The sequence below is a fragment of the Echinops telfairi genome, unplaced genomic scaffold (assembly GCF_000313985.2).
Source record: "Echinops telfairi isolate 266 unplaced genomic scaffold, ASM31398v2 ScPeMD7_70;HRSCAF=299, whole genome shotgun sequence".
Taxonomy (NCBI): domain Eukaryota; kingdom Metazoa; phylum Chordata; class Mammalia; order Afrosoricida; family Tenrecidae; genus Echinops; species Echinops telfairi.
The window spans coordinates 42,276,757-42,294,093 of record NW_022103968.1 but is presented as its reverse complement, the minus strand read 5'-3'; the positions used below and the strand labels follow the sequence as shown (position 1 = coordinate 42,294,093).

At 39.6% G+C, this 17,337-nt stretch overlaps 1 protein-coding gene across 2 annotated transcripts in view; it reads right to left on the bottom strand.

Moving 5' to 3' along the window:
* Positions 1-17,337, bottom strand: part of PRKG1 (protein kinase cGMP-dependent 1) — a 1,384,334-nt gene that overhangs the window by 835,807 nt on the left and 531,190 nt on the right. For both annotated transcript variants that reach the window (XM_004701092.2, XM_004701091.2), the window contains exon 3: positions 2,615-2,728. In XM_004701092.2, coding sequence (XP_004701149.1) covers positions 2,615-2,728 — 114 coding nt within the window. The remainder of the gene's footprint in view (positions 1-2,614; positions 2,729-17,337) is intronic.

Here is a 17,337-nt window from a genome sequence, read left to right as displayed (position 1 = left end):
CCCCTTGATCCTGCCCTACCAGGTCTCCCACACCCACCTCCCCACCAATTTGGATCGCTTGTTGTTCCCTTGTCCCTGGGTTTGTTATCCCCTCCTCTTCCCTTCCCCCCTCCTCCCCCTCTCCCATGCTGAACCATATTTTCAATAATAAAAAGAAATTGGGAGGATTGGAGAAAAGGACTAACAAAGCCAGATAAGAAAGAAAAACACATGAATAGACAAGCAATTACATAGGAAAGAGTTTCTTCTCAGATTTAGAGGTTTCCCTCCAAAGTGCTTAAGTCCATTTTGAATGACATCCCAAATGGGCATTGCCGGCAAGAGAAGAGGAAGTGAACCAAATGGCACATGATGGGTACTAAGGGCAAACGAGTTTCAAGACATTTTAAAATAGCACATATCAAGACCAAAGCACGATTTTTGCAATTATATTCTTTAGTTCATCCACATTGGAATGTAACCTGAACTCTGAAGTGATGGGTAAGAGTATAAATTAACATAAAAAATTCTACTTAAAAACTACAGTGATAAAGGTAAATTTTCAGTGGACAAGCTAGGAGCCAAAAACTCCTAAAAATATGCAACAATTACTCATAACTTACAATTGTTGTATTGCTTTCAGATGAAACAGTTATTAATAGGCATTTCATATTTATGAAGATAACCCCGACACCCTAAATTTGAGTAAATTATCTACACATCATCATCAACACCATCAACCCTAGCCTCTGTTCTCAATGCAATATCTACATCTTCATAAGACTATGAAGAAACTATGGAAACACACATTTATATTCAACACTAGGTTTATTGTTGCTGGATCATATCCATAGTGACTACTTGAATCTACCCAATCTGCATGTATTAAAGGTGAGCACAAATAAAAAGGAATAAATTTTTTTAGAAAACTAATTAAAAAATCACTTTTACAAACTAATGAGATCCTCTAAAAAATTTGATGAAAAACTAATTTAAAAAGACAATTTCGTTTATTTAAACCATTTCATTAGTAAGAATTAAATATTTTAAGAGTCAGCACTGAATTGCTAGCAACAATTGACCTTAAAAATTTTGTAGTTTCAATTGGATCATGTAAGTAGTATACAATCTTCATTCATGCTAAAATGCTTAAAAGTTTTAAAATACCATATACATAGTTCTCAGCTCTCCTGTTATGATCAAAACGTACTCTCTTGGGCCACTTTACATAAAACAGATACACTCGAATTTCTCATGGTAATAAGGCAAAAGGGTAAAATTTGTTTCATTGAATAGACTCATGGCTACTTTTCCTTTTTTCCAGTTAAGGTACTAAAGTTTGTGGCATATCCTGTTCTGGTTCATTGTGCTCTATTATTTTATGTCAGTGATCAAATGGTCACTTAAAAAGAAACATGGCAGCATTCATCAATCAAAAAAATCTGCTTTCAGAGACGAAGAGTAGAATTCCAGAAAGTACCCACCGTAGACAGTCTCCAATTGTAACAGATAAAACATTGATTCCAATTAATGGAAAGGAAATTCACTAACAAGAGATGTCAAATTGTTGCTAGCTGACCTTGCGCCCTATAGTTCTTTACAATCCCAGTTTCAATGTCATGTAACAATGTCAGATAACAAGCCAATATATATTCCAAACCCAATGGCATGTTCCTGTAAGCCAACCTCAGTGACAGATAAAACTAAGTCATTCATGAAAGCCATTTAATTGCCATCTTGCAAACTGTATTTTCAAAACTACAAAACCCAATTAAAGTAATGTGGGGCTGAAATATTCAACAGAACAATGTTTCAGAAGGACTTTTCAAACAGGAAACACACCTATGTCTATTGAAAGAAAACACCGGGGCTTTCCCATTTTTGGCTTTTGTATTCAGCTCTGTTTGTTACATACTCCTTCCATCAAATGAGTAAACAGGAAGGAGTGGGGGCAAAAAACCTATTATTTTGCAGCTGCTTCTAACAACCAACAAAAGTTGCTAGAGAGATCATAGATAGACATCCATGTAAAATTAGGCAGCCAAGCTGCTTTCTTGCCTGATTTAAAATAAGCTCAATCAGTAGGAAATAAAGATGCTATAATACACAGCCCGATGAGCAGCTGAAGACAGGAATACACTCATGAGGTTTCAGAATTCAAGATACAGCTCACACGATCTTTGAATGAAGTTGAGGACATCTCTCCTTATATTTTTTCTTAACCACTGAATGAATAAGTAGAATGAACATGGAGAATATTACCCGAAATAGATAAACACGCACAGATTCTTAAATATGATCCTGAGGCTTGACAATTATAAAAAGAAAATGCTTTGCTCCTGTTTCTTTGTTACTTATAAAATGATATCATTTTGGAAATTCTAATGTATGAGAGTTTTATACTTCCAAGAATAATTTCCATAATAGTCAGCAGTAAAATTTAAGCTATGAAGACCTGGTTGCCAGCAATTATACTTCAGTTGGAAAACACATACATCGACTGTATTGCACGGCAAAAAATTTAAAGGCCATTTAATAAAATTAGGAAGTCAAAATCAAGCCAGTTATGCAGCATTTCACTAGTCTCGAGAATAAAGAACATCAGAAGTAATAGGAAACGTAAACACAGCCTTACTTTTGACGGTCGCTGTCCGAGTACAGTTGTAGAGAATGGCCAACTCTCCAAACACCTTTCCTGGACCCATGGTGCACAGCTTCACGCCTTCTTTCGTCACTTCGACCTTCCCATCTGAAACGAGGGGGGAGGGCAACATCTTAATTCCCTGGTATGCTCCATTTCATTTGTTGTATTGTCAATAGCACATAAGGCATGACAGGATTATTTTTTTAAACATTAAAAAACAAGTTTTAAACACATTCTCTCTTCATCGCTGATAATAAGTTGAGGTGCTAGTAAAAGAAGCACCAGGTAGAGAAATTATTCCAAGTGCTGACATAGAACTCTATGATAAAATAGCACACATATATGCAATTATCCCAAGTGCAGTAGTAGAAACTATGGAAATTCCAATTTTAAAATAACTTTGAATATGAAAGAAAAACCAATGATTTCCATCTTTAGCATACTTTGTTCTTGGAAATGCTCATTTGAGTCAGGGCCCCATGAAGAAAAGGAAGATTATTCTGACCCTTGTGTATTATTTCTATCCTTTTTTTTTAATTGTAAATTTTCTCTCTCTCTTTTTTTGTTTTGTTTGTTTTCATTTTGTAAGATCATTTTATCAGGGGCTCTTACAGCTCTTATAATAATCCACACAGCAATTGTATCAAACATATTTGCACATATGTTGCCATCATCAAGTTCTAAACATTTACTTTCTATTTGAGCCCATGTTATCAGCTCCTCTTTTCCTTCCATCCCCCCTCCCACCCGCATGACCCCTTGATAAATTATACATTATTTTCATGTCTTATGCTCACTGCTGTCTCCCTTCCCCCATGGTTTCTGTTGTTTATCCCGTGTGTGTGTGTGTGTGTGTGTGTGTGTGTGTGTGTGTGTGTTTATGTGTCCATCTTTGCAATCGGTTTCTTCTTCCCACTTTCCCCCTGTCCTCCTGGTATAGGTTCTTGAGGGGTTTATCTGACCTAGATTCCATGTGTCGTGAGCTCTTATCAGCACCTGTGTACATTCTAACCTACTGGTCTGGCCCACAGTGAAAAGCAGTACTGGGGTCATGAAAGTGGGGGATGAGGAAGCCTCAAGGAACCAGAGGAATATTGTGTGTTTCATTGGTACTATTCTATGGCCTGGTTGACTCATCCCTTCCTTGTGACCCTTCTGTGAGGGGATGGGCTATTGTCTACAGATGAGTTTGGGGTCTCTGCTTTGACCTCCCTTGTTCTCAACAATATGTTTGTTTGCGGTCTTCTGATGCCCATTACCCGATCCCATTGACAACTCATGATAGCACAGGCTGGTGTGCTTCTGCCATGTGGGCTGTTGCTTCTCTGCTAAATGGCTGCTTGTTTGTCTCGTTTACCTTCAAGCTTTTAAGAGCCTAGACACTATATCTTTGGATAGGCCGGCACCATCAGCTTTCTTCACCACATTTGCATGTGCACCCATTCTGTCCTCAGCGATCATGCCGGGAAGGTGAGCATCACAGAATGCCAGGCTGTTAGAACAAAGTGTTCTTGCTTTGAAGCAGGGCTTGAGCAGAGGCCCAAAGTCTGTCCACTACCTCAATGTAGTGCCATATAAATATATGTACATAGGTCAATACCTCGATTTTTAAGAATTAATGTTATTTACATATGTACATACCTATGTTTATACCTCTATTCACAGCTTGGCTTCCTAGATCTTTCCTCTGTTTCCTTTTTCTTCCTCCTGCCCCATCACACTTGCCCTTCTTGTGCCTCTTAGTAAGTTCTCTCAGCTAGATAGCTGTTGCTCCAAAAGCCCCAAGATCTCTATGTCCTCGTTGTTGATTTTAAGTCATTTATTTGTTCCCCTGTCTATAGCGTTGTTTTCTCACAGCTCTCTTTCCCCAGATCCTCCCCACCCCAAGTCCCTCAGGAACCATTGGTCCTATTGCTTTCTCCTGGAGCTTGCTTCCTTTGTCTATCTTATATTGGTGGGCAAACCAATAACAACAGAGACAAACCAAAATCAAAAGATTGAATAAAAAGAGAAAATAAATATATTTACATATGTACATGCCTGTATTTAGGTCTCTATGTATGCCCTTTGCCTCCTACTTCTTTCCTCTATTTCCTTTTGCTTTCCTCTTGTCTCACCACCACGCTCAGCCTTCATTTGGGTTTCAGTAATTTCTCTCGGTTACATTGCCCTTGATCACTCCCTAACAGTCCTCCCACCCACTCCTTGCCACTGGTTTTGAACCACTCGTTCTTCCCTTGTCCCTGGGTTGGCCAACAACTCTTCCCTTCACCCACCTCCCATTCTCCCATGTCCCTGCGGAACCATCGGTTCCGTTGTTTTCATCTCCACATTGTTTATCCAGCCTATCTTATCTAGATAGACGTGCAGAGATAATAATATGCACATAAAATTGCGGATGGCCTTGACAGCACCTAATGAAGTGACACATAAAAACAAGGTGACAGCAGTAGCAACAACAACAAACAAAAAAGCCAATGACATACAAAATCTAAAAGAAGAAGAAAAAAGGAAAAAAAGAAAGAGAGAAAAGCCTGTTAATAGTTCAAGGTCTGTTTGTTGACCTTTAAGAGTGTTTTTCAGTCAGCCTGGCCCCAAAGTCTATTTTTGATGCTCCCTCCAGACTTTCTTGCTTTGCTCCCCCTGCCGTTGTATTGCACACCGTTAGTGTTTTGCATCAGCGTGGTGGGGTCAGCTCAGTCACACATCCCACACTGTGTCTCCAGTGCTGTCCCATAGATCTATGTGCATATATTTATAGGTTTAGTAATAGGGTAGCAGATGGACATTGGGCCTCCACTCACGTACTCCCTCAATACAAGAACACTTTGCTCAACGAAACGGTCATTCATGATACCCACCTTCCCAACACGATCACTGAAGACAAACGTGTGCATAAGCAAATGTGGTGAAGAAACTGATGGTGCCTGGCTATAAAAAGATATAACATCTGGGGTCTTAAAGGCTTGAAAGTAAACAAGCAGGCATCTAGGCCAGAAGCAACAAAGCCCACATGGAAGAAGCACACCAGCTTGTGTGATCACGAGGGGTCGAAGGAACCAGGAATCAAGCACCAAAGAGCAAAAAATCATATAATCAGGAATGCGGGGGAGTGCAGGATGGGGACCCAGTGCCCATCTGTGGACAACTGGACATCCCTTGCATAGGGGTAGTAGGGAGGATATGAGTCACTCAGACTGCAGTGCAGCATCGATGGAACATACAACTTTCCTCTAGTTCTTAAATGTTTCTCCACCCCCCCACCTCCACTATCATGATCCAAATTCTACCTTACAAATCTGGTTAGACCAGAGGATGTACAGTGGTGCAGATAGGAACTGGAAGCACCGGGAATCCAGGACAGATGAACCCCTCAGGACCAGTGGTGACAGTGGTGACACCGGGAGGGTGGAGGGAGGGTTGGGTAGAAAGGGGGAACCGATTACAAGGATCTACATACAACCTCCTCCCTAGGGGATGGACAACAGAAAAGTGGGTTAAGGGAGACTTTGGGCAGTGTAAGATATGATAAAATAATAATAATTTATAAATTATCAAGGGTTCATGAGGGAGGGGGGAGTGGGGAGGGAGAGGGGAAAAAAATAGAAAAATGAGGAGCTGATTCCAAGAGCCCAAGTGGAAAGCAAATGTTTTGAGAAAGATGAGGGCGACGAATGTATAGGTGTGCTTTACACAATTGACATATGTATGGATTGTGATAAGAGTTTATGAGGCCCCAATAAAATGATTTTTTTTTAAAGAGAGAGAAAATAATAATAATAACTAGCAAAAAAACCACCCCAAAACCCAAAGCATACATAATTCCAGGTCTGTCTGCTGACCTTTATGACCATCTCCCCACCAGTGAGGGGTTTTCTGAAAACTGCCCTCCTAGCCTGAAGTCTATTTTGGGGGCTCTTCAGGGGCTTTGTGGCTTGGCTTTGCTCCTGCAGCTGATCTGTTATGTCCCCTTCTTGGTTCACCCCACTCTGTGTGGGGTGTTCAGACCAGACTCACTCCCTGCAGTGTGGTCTTCTGTCGCGGTACGCTCCAAGACCGTGTCTGGAGCTGGTGTCTGCCCTACCATTCTCTCGGGGCCTTCGCAGCTCCATGCAGGGACGTCATCTTCAGAGCTTGGTCTAGTCCCTCGCTCTCTCTTTTTCCTTCTTGGCTTGCTTCCTTGTGGGCATGGTAGGCCAGCCCCTCTCCCTAACCTGTAGGTTTAACATTGTACTCTGTCGCACGTATTTCTTGGGAGGAGGTCAGTTTGGTTCTGATTGGGGCCGGTCTTGCATTATTTCATCGAAGCTGTGGTCTCTTTAGTTTTAAACATCTTGACTGATTTTGGCAATATGGTGTGTCTGCTCTCCCACCCAGCGATACTGACTGTGACAGAAACAGGCTGAGTTGAGAGAAAAGAGACACTTGGACCATTTATATTGCACAAAGGATTTGGAAAAACGAAACAGATGAAAAAAGAAAGGAAACATCAGCCATAGAATGCCTACCGCTGGCCACAAGTATGGAAAGCGATATTTATGAAGAGAAAATACTTTTTTCTCCCAAAGCCATGCTATGTAGATTACAAATTCTATCACAACACCACAGGGAGAGAAATAGCATGTCAACAAATTCTGCTCTCTACTTAATCGTCCTCGTCTATGACTCCTTCAAGTTACTTATCCACTGTCTGCAGGAGAAAAGCCTAGCTAATGCTTGGCCAAAGAATTAGCTAGTGATTGAGGGGAACTAATGCCAATTGAGTGTTTTCCAAACACCAGGCCTTCATGCATTCATTTAACAACTGGTCCTCTTCTGTGTACATCCTGTGCTATTGAGCATTTTGGAGTGCTGACTTGAAATGAATTCCTTCTACGTTTTAAATCATCATATTCTGAACACAATGCTAATTAACTGACTTCGATATTTGACACAATAATAATTGTATAAACAATACATTTGATATGCTAATTATTTTTAAACACCTTTGGCTATAAAATCTTATATTTAAAAAATGTTTTATTCATACAAGTGGGTACATAATCAACATTTTAGGGAACACTAGCCTACCCTAAAGAGCATTTCATCAAATGGTTATCATTGGAGACAAAAGGCAATTAGGGTAAATGTTTCCATGAAATCTAGACTCTTCTTAAACTGGGTATGTACACCTCCATTGGAATGAACTAGTCCAACCAGTCAGAAGGGTCCGTGTTTGCTTGTTGCGGGCATGGCTGCTCAGTCTAGCTCTCTTATGTCTGCCTTTTTGACTGCAAGGACAAACGAAACGAAACAACACTCTTACTCTTGAGAGCTATACCCAAACGAGTCCAGTAAATCCATCTTTTCGTAAGCGTCACTCGTCCCCGATGGCATTTCTCCCATTCTCTCAGTGGAAAATGCACTGCTCAGGATATTTCATCTGCCACTCAAGACCAGGGCAGAATAGAAGATAGTGGCTAAGAAGTGTATAAATTCTCTGAACTCAGAGTGGCAGTTGAACGCTAGCTCTTTTTGTATTCCTCAGTATTCTTGAGGCCTTAGACAAGTTGCTTAACTTCTCTAAGCTGCAGATTCTTCACACACAATGTGGACAAAATAAAAGCACCAATCTCACTGGTGGTTGTTAAAATTAAAGGAGATTAAAGAGGTACAATGCTTAGCACACTACCTGGTAGAGATAAAATATTCAATATAGTCTAGCACTAATTATTGATATTGTTTTCATTATATAACTGTTATCATAAAGTGGCAGAATTATCATATTTAAAAGTAGCACCATATTCTTTCATCTACTACAGAAAGCAGTTCACTTGAAAACTGGATCATATATTTTATTTTTGAAAATGAAGAAAGAAGTAGGTTTAATATTCTCTCTCTCACTGGGTGTTTAGGGAGAAAACTTTTGCAATAAAATCAAAACCAAACCCAAAGGAGAAAACAGAATTTGAAGAAGTCACATTTGCCTCTCGGGAAGAATAGAATGCATTCAGACTTTGCCTCATGTTGGCTAGGTCTGAAAAATACCTCACATGGTTTAAGTCACTTATTAGAGTCTTGTGATAAAGGGTTCCAAGAATTAAATAGAAACGTGTTTCCAAATCCGTCATACATTTTTTTCAATTTAAAGCCATGTGGATGACTACCTGGTGATCTATTTTCATAAAGATTACAGCCAAGAAACCCTCAATGGCAACACATTTGCCATTTATATTAAGAATAAAAATGAAAATGTCTAAAGAATTTTTGTATACAGCTGATCATGTAAAAGTCAGCCTCTATGTCTCTTTGTGTTTCATGGTCAAAGGTCTTCAGGGGGAAAAACACTTAGGAACAAGACCCTGCTAATCATTCTACTAGAGAATTGGGGATTTGTGCATCTTCAAACAATGGTCAGCCAAAATAAAAGATAAACAAAGTAATTAGGACTCCACCTTTAGCTTAGTCTATTCTAGATGCTAATCTGTGAAGCTATTATATCAGAACTAATAAATTAAACATAGATATGTTCCCCTCTGAGAAGCTGTAAACTTCTCCAGCAAATCCACTACAATTTTATTTGGTAAATAGTACACATACACACACAAACACACAGGGGGTTTCCCCCACCCCCAAACAAAACAAAAAAAAACAGGATAAAAGCTCTGCTGGGGGAGATTTCATAGTACGTATTTTTCCTGCTAGGCGATCATCAAGCAACTTGCTCTGAGTTAGTGCCTCAATTAGCATCGCCTGGGAAGGTTCTCTCTGGTGACAGTGAATATTTTCGCAAAAGCAGTTTTGCTGGAACCTAGTTTTTTGTGTGATGGCTGATTTAAGAGAACAGCATGTGGCTGTGAAATTTTGTTTCCTGCTAAGGAAAAATGCCAGAGAACTGTTGTGATATTGAATAAACTTACATGGGCAGCTCTATGGGAAAAACTCTAGTGTACAAATGGTTTTCTCATTTCAAAAAAGGTGAAATGTTGACTGATGACAAATCTCATTCTAGATGTCTGGCAACTTCGCAATTGGACAAAAATATCAACTTGTAGAGCATTTGGAGTTTGTTCCACCAGGTCAGACTGTTAATCAAGCTTTCCATTTAGACGTTCTCAAAAAGGTATCAGTGGGCAACAAAAAAGGCCTGATGTGTGGCAGCTGGGGGACTGGTTTTGCCACCACGACAATATACTTGCTCAAGCAGCCATCTCAGTGCACCAGTATTTGGCAAAACAGCATGTTTCTCTTGCCCAACACACCTTACTCACCTGACCTTACTCTCCCTGACTTCTTTTTCATTCCCTGAAGGCAGAGGAGCATGAACGCACAGCAATTTGATGACACAGGAGAGGTGAAGAAAAAAAATGAGGGGGGTGCTGGCAGCCATCCAAATAGATGAGTGTGAAAAATGTTTCCAAGAATGGAATCACAGATTTGACAAATATATTTAAGGGTAATGGAGAGTACTTTGAAGGTGATAAGGTTATTTTAGCAAAAAATTTAAATACATACCTTTAAAATATATTCTGTTTATTTTTTTTGTGGGGTACCCCATTGGGTACAGAAGATCTTTTAAAAAGCCAATTTAATAGTTTGACCTTAGGTACCTCATCAGAAACCCAACCAAATCCACTGTCATCAAGTCTATTCCAATTTATAGTGACATTATATACAATTTCTGAGAGACACTCAATTTTCACCCATTTTATTGGGAGCTCTACAGATATTACAACAATCCATAGTTCAATGAGATCAAGTATGATTAAATAACTGTTGCCACCGTCATTTTCAAATCATTTTCTTCTTGTGCTCTTTGGTATCAGCTTCCCTTTATCGCTGCCCTCCCTCACCCTAATCTCCCCCAAGAACCCATATTATTATATTAAATATTATTATTATTGTTATTCCTTTTCCCCATGTCTTACACCATCCAATGTATCTGTTCACCTGCCTTTCTGTTATTCATTCTCCTCGAGTGGGGTTATATAGTCAACATTGCTATCAGTCCCCCTCCCAACTTCTCTATCTGCACCCTCAGGGAAGCATTACTCCTGTTACAAACCTGAAGGGTTTGTCTATCTTGGACTTTATGCATCAAATGATCTTAATTATACACATGAGCATACGCAGGTCCAACAGGATTAATGAGGTAAAACTAAGACCATAATAATCGTGGAGGAACTATTAAAGAACTAGAGGTTAGTAGGTTAGTTTCAACAGTGCTACACTGCACCCTGGATAGTTCCATCTGGCCCTTCTGTGAAGAACTGCCTCATTATCTTACAGGTGGTTTTTGTGTCTCCACTTTGTCTATGCTCCTTCACGTCAATTTTGTTGCTAGCTTTTGAACTTCTGATACCTATTTCCATGGACACCTCTTGATCACGCAGGCTGGTGTGCTTCTGTCACATGAACTTTGTTGCTACTCTGCTAGATGGCTGCTTGTATAACTTCAAGCCATCAAGATCTCAGAGGCTATTTCTTTAAATAGCCAGGCACCATCAGCTTTCTTCAGCATACTTGCTCATGCACCCATTTGTCTTCAGTGATCATGTTGGGAAGGTGAGCATCATATATTGCCACATTACCTCATGGGAGCAGGCAGCTTCACCTTGCTGGCAGGAGGAAGCTGGTGAGTTTGAACCACTGAATTTGAGATTATCAGGCCCCTATTTAACCAATATGACCACCAGGAAACTCTCCCACTCTATCTATCTATCTATCTATCTATCTATCTATCTATCTATCTATCTATCTCTCTATCTATCTATCTATAATTTGTCTATAATTACCCATATTCCACTAACTGATCTGTTGTAACAATTAATCTTTTAACTAATTATATTTCTTTTTCTCATTTGACTGTTAGATGGCTCACAGCCAGGTTTTTGACCAACCTCTAAAAATTACACTTAAGAATCTGGAGCTTGAAGTTCGTGCACTAATATCACTTCTGTATGCAACTCATTTTCCTGGCCTTATTTTATATTTGCTTCATTTTTCATGCCTTAATTCATTTTTAAAAGGTTTGCATAAATTATTACACACATAAATAATTAGTGCTGGTAACAACAGGTTGTATTCCATATTAATTAGAATTGTGAATAGAATCTTGCCTAAATGTAGGGTACATTTGAAAAACAGCAGTAGTCAAAGAAGTAAGCACTATGACAGCATAAAACAGACCAGAATGAACCAAACAAAATGAAACTGTATTGTTTTGTTGGCTTTGTTATAATGAATGGAAACCAAAATAGTAAACAAAGCAGAGTTTGCATACATTTCTATTCTGAGAAATTGTTTGATCAACTCTCTCCTACGCATTTTGTGGAAGAAGAATAAGCAGTTTAGGAGGGCAGGGCAGATTGGGCATTAAAACAAAAAAGTTAGGTTCACACAGGTTTTAATGAGGGCTCCTTCAGAGACATTTCGAAATATTCCAATTTTACCACAGCCCAGCACAGCAAGTCCGTGTTGGTCAGGGCCATGTGCAACTTCACACACTCCAAACCCAACCGGCTGCCATCGAGTGGATTCCAAGCCTACTGGACAGGGACAACTGTCTCTTGGGGTGTCTCACACTATATTTTTATGAGACTAGAAGGCCTCCTCCTTCTCCCGCACAGCTGTTGATCTTGCAGTTACCAGCCCAAAATGTAACACACAATGCCACGAAGGCTCCCCATCTAACCTTGGAGAAAAAGTAAAATAGATTTACAAGTGATAGATAGGCTGGGTGATTCACTTAAGAAAGCTAAGAATACGGCGTGTGCACTGGATATAGCAGTGAGCCCCTAACTCTACCTAATCAACTTTGCAGCATTAGCACAGTCATGAAGTAGGCCATTCCCTTATCTTATTCTCCTACTTTGGATGCATCTTCAATTTGTTTTAGACTGAATTCACTGCACAGAAATCCAACAAACCTCTCAAACCTAAGGCGTGAGTTCTATGCATCATATAGGAAGGATCGCCATGAGTCAGAATCCACTCAATGGCCCTAACGACTGTGTGGTTATTTCGATGGTGGGAGTGTGGTGGGTGAGATATAGGTATGGGATGAATGTGGGAGGGGGGAATCAGGTAGCTGTATATACCATATATTTTTTCCAGGGAAGCAAAATTAAGAAATCCTGGAAGGTTAAGTGCATAGGAGCCCTGATGGCACAATGGTTACATGTTGGGCTGTTAACTGCAAAGTTAGCAGTTCAAAACCACAAGCTGCTCCTCAGGAGAAAGACAGGGCATTCTACTCCAGCAAAGAGTTACAGACTCAGAAACTCACAGGGACGGTTCCACCCTGTCTGATAGTTACTGTGAGTTGACATCAACTCAGTGGCAGTGAGTTTACTTGTTTGGGGAAGCGTTAAATATTAGGCTGCTAAATGTGAGGTCAGCAGTTAGAATTCACCAGCTCGGGGGGAGAGGAAGCTACCTGCTCTAGGGAAAGAGCAGTTCTACTCTATTTCACAGGGTCCTTATAAGTTTGAATGGAGTGGAAGGCAGTGGGCTAATTACTTAGGGACAGCCCAGCATTGAAAATTTTAGATAATTTGTTATTAATTTCAGGGATGTATTTTTGATTAGTTTGCTTCAGGATATCACCTGAATTAATTCCTATTTCCTTAAAAGTAAAAGTTACTCATTAGCACTTATTCTAATTACTTCTGATGAGAAATTGTGGATGAAGTATATGTAACAGAGAAAGAGACCAGCGAGAAAGCCTCAGGAGGTCTAGTAAAAGAGATGCCGAACACATCAAACTCAAGTTGGTTCAGACGCACAGGGAAACCTGGGGTTTCCAAAGCTGTAAATCTGTACAGGAACAGAAAGCCTCTTTCTCTCCTGCAGCAGCTGGTGATTTTGAATTAAGACCTTGTGCTTAGCAGCCCAATGCATGATCCACTGTGCTACTAGGACTCTTTATCTCTTTAGCATCGAGTATTTAATTATTTGTTGATTGAGACTGTTTCTTAATCCTCTCTCCAAGTATGATTAAATCTACTTTACACTCATGTCTCTTGTGACACTTTGGAAAAAGATCCATTTCCTTGGAGATGCTAAAAAACTCCGAGGAGCTGAGAAGGGAAACATGGGTGACCGTGGGGATTTGTAAAGCAGGAGATTTAAGTTATGAGAAAGTAAGAACTCATGAATTTTAGATTATCTTAGGAGAGGACACCAGCATTTTGTCAAGCTATCAAATGGGTCTGTAGTCCAGTTTTAATTAAATGGCAAGGCTACTAGAAGTTTTAGTTTTGTCAGCAGACAATGTTGGTTTAGTCAGAAATTAAGGCTTCCTAATACTAGCTACCTGCCTCACAGAATTCAATTGTGAAATTGAGTGAAAGAGTCTGATGTGGGATTTAGCTTTCTACAAATATTAATAGTCAATAAACAGCTCTAGGAACAATCACGTAATTCCATGTTGTCTATTTGCAAAGTGCATAGGGTCTAATAAGTATTCCTTGATGAATAAATTATATTACTAAAAATTAACACTACTGAGTGTGACAGATAACCTTTGCAATTTAAGTATATTGACTTCTATAGTCCAGAGAAACAAACAAGAAAACACCACTCTAAATTAGAGTAAACACTCCAGTTCATTTACTGAAAATGCATTGGAATTATCTGAATAAATGATGGTGTTGACAAAGAATACTGAAAGTACTATGGATTATCAAAAGAACAAACAAATCTGTCTTAGAAGAAGTACAGCCTGAATTGGAGCAAAAATGGTGGGACTTCGTCTCATGTACTTTGGACATTTTGTCAGGGGTGACCAGTCTCTGGACAAGAACATCATGCTTGGTTAAAACAAAGGGTGAGGGAGAAGAGGAAGACCCTCAAGAAGATGGATTGACACACCACGAGGGCTGCTAATATACATATCAACAACTCACTACCATTGAAGGTGATCGAATGACGTTTACGTTTGTAGTCCAACAACAGCGCCACTAAGGCTGACTACAGCTATCATTTCTTTTAGGTAAGTTTAGATTCCCTATGGAGTCACATCCTGGAGTGGTTCTGAGTTGCTCAGTGATCCCCATGGTCTGTAGTTCGAAACCACTTGCAACTCCTCCAAGGGCGGAAGACTGAGCTTTCTGTTCTCCTAAAGAGTTACACTCTCAGAACCCCATGGGGAGGGAATCTCACAGTGAGTCAGCATCAACTGGGGTCCAGTGAGAGAGGGAACAAGAGGGCTTATCTGCCTTCTTTTTTAAAAAAGCAGAGTTGAGAGAGGGAGAGAGAAAGAGGGAGTGAGGGAGAGAGAACCAAAGCAAAGCCTAATCATGTGTTCTGCAAAGGACTTTACACATCTCCAAAAGAATGAAAAAGAATGCTCTTGAACTTGTTCTCTCAGGAGCATAGGTACAAATAACCTGGAGGTGAGAGAACATAGTTAGAAAGTTATTACCTGTGCAATAAGATAAATTTTAGCCATAAAAGGAACAAAGTTAAAAAAAAAAAGGAACAAAGTATCGCTACATGCTGCAGCATGGGAAACATTTGAAAACACTACTTAGTGAAAGAAGCTATTTTCAAAAAGGCCACTTATTAGATGATACTGTGCATTATGTAAGACCATGTCATGAAATATCAAGAAGAGGCAAATCTAAGAAGCTGTCATTAATGATAGAGCAGACTAATAGCTGTCTAGTAGACTGGAAAGACCCCTGGTAGTGCTGTGGGGAAAGCATTAGGCTGCTAACCATCAGGTGGGTGGTTAAACCCAGCAGCCATCCAATGGCTACTCTGCAAGGGAAAGATGAGGCATCTGTTCCCTGAATGATATATAATCTCTGAAACCCAAAAAAGCGGTTCTTCTCTGTCTTATGGGGTCCCTGCCAGGTGGGACTGACTCAAATGTAGGACAGAGAAAGGTGGAAGACACACACACACACACAAAGAAAGATGGAAGCATTGAGATGTGATCACTAAGTGACACAGGACTTTTTGTTTGTTTGGTTTGAGGTAAAGACAATGTACAATACTTTAAATATACTAAAATTAGTCACTATATTTCACATATCTGAGCGAATTGTACAGTATGAATTTTATCTTAATAAGAATATTTTTTAAATGTATCTGTTTTTAAAACAAGGGCTTAGAACATGATATATAATAATTAATTATATGAATAACGAGTTATGTCACCAATGTCACACATGTCAGATGGTTTCAGCTGAAAGCAGAGAATGTCAAAAAGATGTATACATTTTTCATGGACTACGCAAATGCACTCAACTGTGTGGATCATAACAAAGTATGGATAGCCTTGAGAAGAATGGAAATTCCAGAACCCTTTGTTGTGCTCATGTAGAATCTGTAGATGGATCAGCAGCCAGGGTGCAAACAGAACAAGAGAATGCTGCATGGTTTAAAATGTGAAAAGCTGTGCCCCAGGTTGTAAACCTCTCACCATACTTATTCAATCCGCACGCTGAGCAAATCATCAGAGAATCTGGATTATATGAAGAAGAATATGGCATCAGGATTGGAGGGAGGCTGAAAGCAGAGAGGACTTGAAGCACTTGATAAAGATCCAGGGTGGAGGCCTTCAGTATAACTCAATGGATTTCAACTCAATGTAAAGAAGTTCAAAATCCTCACAACAGGATCAATAGGTAACATCATAATAAACCAAAAAAAGATTGAAGCTGTCAAAGATTCATCTTGCTTGGATCCACAATCAATGTTCATGGAAACAGCAGTCAAGAGATCACATGATGCATTGCACTAGGTAAATCTGCTGCACAAGACCTATTTAAAGTATTGAAAAGCAAGGATGTTACTTTGAGGACTAAAGTATACCTGACCCAAGCCACGATATTGACTCACATGCCTATGAAAGTTCGACACTGAATAAAGAAGAGTGAAGAAAATTTGATGCATTTGAACTATTTTGTTGGTGAAGAATATTTTAAGTATTATGGACTGCCTAAAGAACAAACAGATGGGTCTTGGAAGGAGTACAACCAGAATGTCCCTTAGAGACAAGGAGAATGAGACTTTGTCTCATGTATTTTCGATGTATTATTTGGGGAGACCAATCCCTGGAGAAGGACATCATGCTTGGTAAAATGTAGGGCAGCAAAAAAGACAAAAAACATGTCAATACCTGTTGTCAAGGCCCTCAATAACATGTATTGACATGATGACTTCAACAATGGGCTCACACTTAAGAACAATTGTGAAGATGGTGCAGTACCAGACAGTGTTTAGTGCTGTAAAGGATCACTATGAGTTGGAACCAACTGAACACAACTGACAACAATGCCATTAATAATGTCACAATATCCTTCATGAGAAGGTTTAAGAATGAGAAATGATTGAGTCTCCAATTCAGCATCATAGCCTTTCTTCAGTCTCTTAGGACAAAACCCCAAATCAAACTCATTGCCATCTACTCACTTCTGACTCATAATGACCCTGTGGAACAGAGTAGAACGGCCTACAAAATATGTTATGTAATATGGGCTGTAGTCCTTCTGGAAGCCTATTGCCACAACTTTTTTCTGCTCAGCAGCTGGTAGATCCAGATGGTTGATCCTATTAGCAGCCAAGTACTTCACAACTGCATCACGTGACTCTTTCCTTTAGGGCAATTACACCAATAATTTTCACCTTATATGACACTTTCCTTCCTTAACTTCTGTCCATCTGTGGTAGTTACATAATCTGGTGTCAACTTGAGAATATTAAGAGTGAAGGGGTGGAGTATA